Genomic DNA, 8598 nt, shown 5'->3' on the forward strand with positions numbered 1-8598 from the left:
ACATGAAGGCTCCGTTTTCTCGGACACCAATGGCTCCCTAATATCATCTATGCAATACAAAGCACTCTCCTAAGTGCCGTGCCTGAACACTTGACTCTTCTTCCAAAATTAGAGTCATAAAAGTGGTGATGGAACGGTATCCCAAAAGGGCTTGTTGCTTTGGTTTGGTTCTCCATGGGCTCAGGTTGATGTGTTCAGTGTCCCACTGTAACCTGTTTGGGAACGAGGTTCAGATTCAGGGTTTGCTTTTTGGGCCCTGAGTCACTGGAGATGGTGAACGATCCCAGAGTAGTTTTCCTGAGGCTGTGACAGACCTGTGGGGGCTGGTGATGGCTGACCATGTTCCTGGAGAGGAAATAATCTGCCAGGGGAGCTCAGAGCATTTCCGGGAACATCACACAGTGGGGGTGGGCAGTGGGTGGAACCCCACAACACAAAAGACCTTCCGACATGGAATCACCAAGCGGTAAAGAGCAAACTCAGGAAATGCATAGGTAAAGGAGGGCTCCTCAATCCCAGGAGAGGCAGTGGAGACCCAGCAGGCTCAGGGAAGAGAGGCTGCAGAGTCGTCCCTTGTCCTCTCTTTGAAATGCCGTAGGCTGGCTCCAGTGCAGCCCCATAACATACCCTGTGTCCTCGGAAATGCTGCCTGGTCCCTCTGAGCACCCTCCACAGCCACATAAAATGGGAGGCAGGGACTGCCAGTGGCATGATAACCATCCCTTGGGGTCTGCTTTCTGCTCTGACAAGAATGGGCACTGGCGAGTCACCCCCTGGCCCTGTGGCACCACCACTGGCTGTCTGCTGAGCAGCAGTGCCTGCACAGAGCCTTGCAGGCAGCACAGGGGAGGGGGACCTGGAGCAGATGGCCAGGCTAGCGTGGACACGCTCATCTGGGGAAAGGCTTTCTGGGGAGCAGGGACGTGCCTGGAGGGGAATAAGGGAGTGGTTCCCAGGAAAGGTGAGAAGTGTCATGGGTTCTTTATAAAAACTGCTAAGGATATGCATATGATCAGCAATTGTAATTTGTGGACACTGTGTGGTTCAAACCTGAATATGATACAGCCTGGCAACTCTGAGAAATACCTGAGTCTTCGGAACAACCCTTGGGTTGGACTATCAAGACCAGAGTTTGCGAAGAAACTTAAGTCCTGGACATTGTTCGTGTTTTCAGAGGATAAGTTGTCAGAGGGCCAGCTTATCCAAATAAATGGACAACTACTTGACTGGGCAATTTTTCTCACGATCATGTCACCACCACCAGCTGACTTAGGTTGGCTGGGTCACCTTAACCTGGAAAAGGGACCTATATATAAGGACATAGGTGTTTAATAAATAGCCACGTGCCACATCATCTAATTAGTGATGCTCATGAATGGATGAACAAGATTCTCCCTGTCCCTATCTACCATCCAGAGAAACCACAGCCAAGGGAATGGGCCTGGTGCAATCAGTGGGGAAAGAAGGCCCTATGGAGATTGACTCTAGTCTGGCACTGAGACGAGGCATGAGAGGTCTGAATGGACCTCTCTGAAAGGACGCGAGAGGAGAATAAGTGGGAGTCTGCTCTGTAGAATAAGTGGGACACTACTCTGATGTTTTCTTCACTCACTTGGCTAGGTAGGGTTAATCAGGTGCAGGGCATGGCTAGACAAACATACTGACCTGTTCACACTCAGCCAGTCCATTTTAAACTCTTTTCCCTCATGCTTCTTTCTCTCCAGTCCACTCTGATCCCTTTCCCCACCTTTGGTCCTTCTCCTAAAGATCCCTTAAAGTCTCACACATTCTTGAAATCCCCTTAAAGTTCTACACAGTTCCCAAATGCTCTTGTCCTGCTTCCCATGGTAAGTCCTCTACCCCTTTAGGCAATAACCCCTTCAGTCCACAAGGCTTTCAAGGAGAGTCACATGGGTGGACTCATCTTGGAGGGTGACACTCCCTCCAAGGCCCCAGGGACAATGGGCTAATCGCTCTCCTTTGACGGCCCTAGGAATATCCAAGTCAGGGTGCCCCTTTGCACTGATTAGGTTACTGGCATTCCTCTGCCATCACTGTTCACCTGTTCTTTGTATTCATGGTGACTAGCCTTCAAACACATAAACTCACAGTTTAGTCCAGTGTTTGGCCCATACCTTCTGTAAGCGTTAACAAGCCACATAAACTATATGCAGAGGAGGTACTGTGCAGCTCTGGGCACAGTGTAATCTGCTTTTCCATAAAATGTATTCTTATGAAAAACAGACACTGGCTAAGGTTGAACGATAAGAAAACAGAAGTAAATGGAAGAAAACAGGAAGCTGCTTGGCGACCTTGCCTCACCCCTTGCAGTCGACTTCCAAAGAAAAAATTGGATCTCATTTTTGCTCCTGTTGTAGATGACTGCATTAATCACTGCAGATACCTCACAGTAAAAAACAAACAAACAAACAGACAGACAAAGAGCTACTACGGGGTTAGTGGCTAGTAGAACTAGACGAGGAGCTAGCTGCAGGTTTTAGGTAGGTATATAGAGTAGTGTAAACAAGGAAGGAGAAAGCAGGAAGGCAGAAGAAAAGAAGTCACACCACCCTCCTGCAGAGGATATTCTTAGAACCACAGTGAAGCTCTTAAAATGTGTACAGGTATCTGAAGGGAGGGTGTCGAGAGGATGGGGCCAGACTCTTTTCAGTGGTGCCGAGCGACAGGACACGAGGCAATGGGCACAAACGGAAACACAGACGCTTCCATCTGAACATGAGGAAAAACTTTTTCACTGTGAGGGTGACAGAGCACTGGAACAGGTTGCCCAGAGAGGTTGTGGAGTCTCCTTCTCTGGAGATATTCAAAACCAGCCTGGATGCAATCCTATGCAATGTGCTCTAGGTGACCCTGCTTGAGCAGGGAGGGTGGACTAGATGATCTCCAGAGGTCCCTTCCAACCTCAGTGATTCTGTGATTCTGTGATAATGAGAGTGGCTGTTCCACAAACATACATTCGTCGTTATGCACTGATATTGCCCAAGATAGGAGACATAAGGCCAGACTGTTGCCAGTGAAAAGCAGATTTCTGCACAACACATTCTTGAGCCAAAAGCTCCTCTCATTGCATTGTCCATTGCCTACTACCCCACACAAGCTGCAAGACAGAACATTTTCTGTGCTAGAAACTCTCTGGAGAAAAGTCTTCTCTTCAGAGCACGCTTCACCTCCACATTCCTCAGGGTGTAGATCAAAGGATTGAGGACTGGCGTGACAACAGTATACATAAGCGTGGCTGTCATTGTCCAGCTGGCTGAACTCCCTGAGGAAGGTGGCACATAGTTAAAAACAACAGGGACATAGAGTAAGGCCACTACTGTGAGATGGGAGATGCAAGTGGAGAAGGCTTTCCTCCTTCCCTCCTTGGACTGGACTTTCAGCCGGAGGAAGGAAAAAATGTACAGGTAAGAAAAGAGTATGAAGACAAAGGGGCTTATTGCAATACTCCCTGTGATGATGCTGAGAAGGCTCAGGTTGAGCTGGCTGCTACTGCAGGCCAGTCTCACCACAGGCTTGATGTCGCAGAAGTAGTGTTGGATGTGGCTGGGGCCACAGAAATGGAGTCGGGAGGTCATGACTGTGTGCATCAGAGCATGAAGGAAGCCAGTAGTCCAAGTGCCTACAGCCAGCAGCAGGCAGGCCCGTGGGCTCATGATCAGGGTGTAGCGCAGGGGGTTGCAGATGGCCACAAAGCGGTCATAGGCCATGACAGCCAGAAGCAAACCTTCGCTGCTACCCAGGAAGTGGAAGAAGTGGAGCTGGCTTAGGCAGCCAGTGTAAGAAATGACATGGTGCCCCGAGAGAAACCCAGCCAGCATCTTGGGTGTGGTAACTGTGGAGAAGAAAATATCCAGGCAGGAGAGGTTGCAGAGGAAAAAGTACATGGGGGTGTGTAGCCGGGGTTCACATACCACCACTATCATGATTGCCATATTCCCCAGCAGGGTCGACAGGTAGAGCAGTGAGAAGAGCATGAATAGGAACTGCTGCAACCCTTGAAGGCTGGTCAGGCCAAGGAGGATGAACTTCCTCACCTCTGTCTGGTTATCCATCCCTGCAGGGAAAGAGAGAATAACTTGGCAGTGACTTCCTATCTTTCTGTCCTGAGCTGTTATATCCATTTCCCAGAGTCCTCTTCCATAAGATGCATCATCAACTGATGCTGCCTCATAAATGGGAAAGATCAGATACTGAGTCTGGAAAGGGACACGAAAAAATTCCTTGATTTTCTACCCCAACTGTTTCAACAAATACTAGAAACTGTTGTAACCTAGATGGCCAATGCTGATGCTGGAACTGCCACCTGTGTACCAGCCCACTGAAAGGAATGGCATGTTTGAGAATAGCAAGAAAAGAAAATTATGAGGAAGGAAGGAAGGAAGGGAGGGAGGGAGGGAGGGAAGCTGGTTACCTGATTTGTAAGTGAAGATCATTCTTAAATCCTGTGTGTTTTCTTATTCAAAAAAGTGTTTTCTAATAAGTTTTGTTCATTCCAAATCCTAGCTGATTATACTGTATCTTTCCCAAAGCTGAAATGTTATAGTAGTCTAGTGGCTCACATATAATACACTGCTTTCAAAGAAGATTAATTCTGGCTGTTCAGTGGAGTCAGGAAACCTTTATATAGTTGTCCCTGTCACTGAAACAACCACATTTGTTTCCAGCAAAGGAAAATTTCCATCTCTCTGATAACTCCTCTTGGGATCAAGCCTCTGAACCTTATGGGACTTCAGTTCAGAAAACATCAAGGCATAGCACCTCAGGCACGCAGAGAGCTAATGATGTTGTGGGGAGGTGAACTGATTGCTGATTATTTGCACAGCAAGCGCTCATAAGCAGGAGGAAGCTGTAGAATCAAAAGCCATTTATTAAAATATGCAAGGTTATAGCACGTAATTCTCAGGAAGACTAACAGTTTTCATGAGGAATTTGCCCAAAAGTTTTTTACATGTTGTTGTAATTCCCAAGCACAATGCATTGAATAAGTATCATGGCTTCATTGGACCTGCTACAACTGCACAGCTGAACTCTGCCTCTGACTTAACATCTTGCTCCCTTTATAATCCATGAAGATCTTAAAATGCTTTTTTTTTTTTTTTAACTTCTAAAGATGGAGAAAACAAACCATGATGAATTTTTTTAAGGCCTCAGATACCTGTCTCCTTGTCCCCTCTGCAAGCTGTGTTTGCCATGAGCAATGGCATCTGAAATCTGCGTAGAAGTGCCCACCTGCCTGATTGAGACCACACAGAGGCAGGGGCTGGTGGCGTAGCAGAAGACCCTGCAGGTGCTGTCATAGTTCATGCAGCCTGTGGTGGTGGTGGCCATCGCAGGGCTGCACTGTGCTGGCAGGTCCCACCTCTTGAACAGGCTGGCTTGTGAGAGGACAGGTGAGAGAGGCGGTGAGCCGCACAGGTCCCAGCCCCTGGCAGACAAGATACCTTGGTTTTCCTGCTCTGTATCTAACACTGCTGAGCCCCTTGCATCCTCTCCACAGGTTTCTCGCTGAGCTTCACCATGCAGTTTCACACCAAAGTATTTGGATGTGGTGTGTGCCTCAGCCCTGCTGGCCTGGACACACTCTGGTGCTACCAAACACTGAAGGGTGGGGCGATGTGGAGAAGGTGTGGGAGAAGCAGAGACTGCCTTTTGTGGCGACAGAGCACTTTGTGGAAGCTCTCAAGGGCCCAGCCATGTGGCAGGACTCAAGGTGTTCTCATTGCCTGCACTGGTGTGCCAGGAAGAGACAGAGGCTATGGGGAAGGAGGCTAGTGCAGAGCTAATGGGACAAAGTCTTCTGGCTGATGGAGTCCCTCTTGACATCCTTCACCTCTGCCTTTGACTGTCAGAGCCCTCATTCTGCCTGGGATCCTGGCTGTCTGCAGGCTACTGGAACCAGTCTGTGGCTGGGTCCATGCTGGTTGGTGGAACACCGCCTCTTCCCTCATTCTGGATCATTCATTTCTCTTCCCCTCATTCTGGATCTTTGATTACTCAGCAGCCATTAGGCTGGTGGACCTTTTGCAATCTAGTGCCTTGCAGGGATCCCCAGTCTTTTGAACTGGAGCTGTCTCTGTGGTGCTGACAGCCAGAGGAGCTAGGAGAAGGCTCATGGGGTTGGCAAGTTGCCAAATTCCTCAGCACTTCCTGGTAAACTTCAGCAGACTAGGAATGGGGAGCTCAGGGAGAACTTTAATAATCAGAAGCCCGTGGGACTCGGAGGGTTAGGAGTTGAAGATAAGACAGCTATAGGAAGACATGGTGACGTCATGTGTGTGGGTGTCTCCACAAAGCTGACCCTGCCATGGCCCATGGTTAGGCATTCAGGGCGTGGGCATTTGGGGCTTTGCTCACTCTTAGGAAGCCTTGCACAGAGTTTCTTGGTACGAGCCAAGGCTGATCCAGGGCAACACCAAGAATGACGCATGGATCTTTGTGCTAGCTGTACTGCTGTCCAGCACTCTGGTCTATAACAGCAAGGGCACCATCGACCAGCAAGACAAGGACCAGCTGCAGTGTCCTCAGTGGGGCAGCAGCAACAGGGAGGCCCCGTCTCCCTGAGCAGTAGCTTAGGGGTTCACACATCCCAGGTCCTCAAATGGCTGCTTTTTATGGGGAGATCAGAGCCTCCTGGTGGTGCCCAGTGACCAGGCTCTGGCTCCTCAGGGATCCTGTGCTCCAGACCTCAGGGTTGAGGCTTTGAGTCCTACTCCTGCTGGTGACTCCAGGCTGTTCTCTGTCCCTGCAGAATCTCCCCTTCTCCTCATTAAATGCTGATGGCTGGGGAGGGTGGCGTTAGGGTTAGGGTTAACCCCTCCCTGAACAAGGATCCAGGGTCTCTGTTTCCTTAGCCAGCTCCCCAGCTATGTGACGAAGCTGATGGAGAATGTAAAGGTGAAAGCAACACCTGGGGAGAGTGGAGATGAACTGGAGGATTCCGACAAAGTTTTCTAGTTCTTCCTGACCTTTGTCTGGGCTGTGTGGGACTTCACATTGCAGCTGAAGGTGGATGGGAAGGAAATCTCTGAGGATGAGTACCTGTAGAATGTGCTGAAGTTAAAGCCTGGTAGGAGAATGGTGCTGCGCTCAGTGCTGTGCTTCAGGAAGGGCAGGATGCATCCAGCTCTGGACACCTGCATTTCAGCGTAAGGCAACAAAAGCCCAAACCCAATGAGCTCACTCTCTGTCCTATCTCTGCAGGTAGCAGCCAGGAAGCTCAGCTCTATAAGCAGCCCAGGAATGCATCTGCCACTTCTTCCCAGACCAGAAGTGCTTTGTTTTTGAGCAGACAGTCAGCAAGAGGGACCTGCCACCCTTGGAGGAGCTTCATGATAGTGAGATCGAGCCTGAATTCCAGGAGCAGGTGGTGACATTCTGCAGCCACATCTGGGAGACTTCCACATCCAAGACAATCCCTGGTGGCAGTACAGTAGTAATGGGGAACTGCGGGTGCCAGGGTCCAGAGGGTCAGAGCTGGCTGGTGGCCCTTGGGCCTTTGTCTGCAGAAGGCTCAAATGCACAGCCAAATGATGCAGGTGGAAATGGAAGAGCTTTTCCACTGGCTGCTGTACTTGCCTCTTGATGTAGAGCCACATGTCTCCCATTTCCCCTCCCTGTACCCAGTCGTGCTGCTGTGCCCCTTGGCTGCTGTTGCAGACTGAGCATTGTGGCTTCACCCCTCCCAGTTGATCAGAGCTGAGGATGGTCTTTGGGGCACCTTCACTCCTCAGGAATGGCACTGCGTGAGGGTGGTATGGGGACCAGCATGTGACTGAGTCCCACCTCACAGAGACTAGAGAGTGACAGAGAGCTCCTCATCTACTAGTGACAAACTGCTAGAAAGGCCTCAGCACCACAGGAGTGTGCTACCATGTCCTGGGACCTCTTACCCCTCCCAGAGGATCTGGGTCAGGAGGGACATCTGGAGATCTATACTCCCACCTGCTCTGAGCATGGCTAACTTCCCAGTTAGATCATGTTGGTCAGCACTTTGTCCAGACAAGTTCTGAAAGTTTCTGGGCCCCTGCACCACTGCTGCTCCACTCTCATGGTGACAGTTTTTTCCCTATCACCCAGCTGAAATTTCCCTTGCTGCTACTTGTGCCCTTATGCCTATTGCACCTTCTCCTTCTGTTCCCCTGGCCTGCTCCGAGCACCTACTTTACAGGGAGCAGAGATAGGCACTGCTCGTTCCTACCGGGGGTCAGAGGAGGGCACATGGAGGCTCACCTTTACCCAGTGCGGAGGGACTGTGGCAATGCCCATGGGCTGACAAAAGAGCAGAGCAGGACTGAGGGGAAGTGAGAAGATCTCCAACAGCTCGTCCCCAAACCCAACGCAGGGAATATCTCACTGGAAATCAGTCCTGAAAGAAGACTATGAAGTAGAAGGGAAGGCACTGGTGAGCTGCTCGCTCTTGCACACCTGGACTCTGCCTTTGATCTATGAGCACTCTAAATAGCAATGACTGTGGTTTCAGCTCTAGGCACATCCTAGACACCTGCAAGGTTGCCATGAGCTCTCTCAGTCCCAAGAGCTTGGCCCAGCTCAGGAGCAGAGGCACAACCAAAGGAGTGA

At 50.1% G+C, this 8598-nt stretch overlaps 1 protein-coding gene and 1 pseudogene across 1 annotated transcript; one reads left to right on the forward strand and one right to left on the reverse strand.

Moving 5' to 3' along the window:
- Nucleotides 1-3104: 3104 nt before the first annotated feature.
- Nucleotides 3105-4073, reverse strand: LOC136996464 (olfactory receptor 12D1-like). The gene is made up of 2 exons (XM_067317384.1): nucleotides 3512-4073; nucleotides 3105-3394 (listed from the first exon to the last, which is right to left on the reverse strand). Exons 1-2 carry the CDS (start codon nucleotides 4071-4073, stop codon nucleotides 3105-3107), a joined length of 852 nt encoding a protein of 283 aa, XP_067173485.1.
- Nucleotides 4074-5218: 1145 nt separating this feature from the next.
- Nucleotides 5219-7603, forward strand: LOC136996465 (guanylate-binding protein 1-like; annotated as a pseudogene).
- Nucleotides 7604-8598: the final 995 nt, after the last annotated feature.

This window comes from Apteryx mantelli, unplaced genomic scaffold, assembly GCF_036417845.1.
Source record: "Apteryx mantelli isolate bAptMan1 unplaced genomic scaffold, bAptMan1.hap1 HAP1_SCAFFOLD_40, whole genome shotgun sequence".
Lineage (NCBI taxonomy): Eukaryota > Metazoa > Chordata > Aves > Apterygiformes > Apterygidae > Apteryx > Apteryx mantelli.

Bases quoted from the DNA above. Each gene is read 5' to 3' on its own strand.
- LOC136996464 (XM_067317384.1), bottom strand. From the start codon at position 4,073: ATGGATAACCAGACAGAGGTGAGGAAGTTCATCCTCCTTGGCCTGACC. The intron at 3,395-3,511 runs GTAGCAGCCAGC...TCCGGCTGAAAG, and splicing joins TGTGGTGAGACTGGCCTGCA to TCCAGTCCAAGGAGGGAAGG.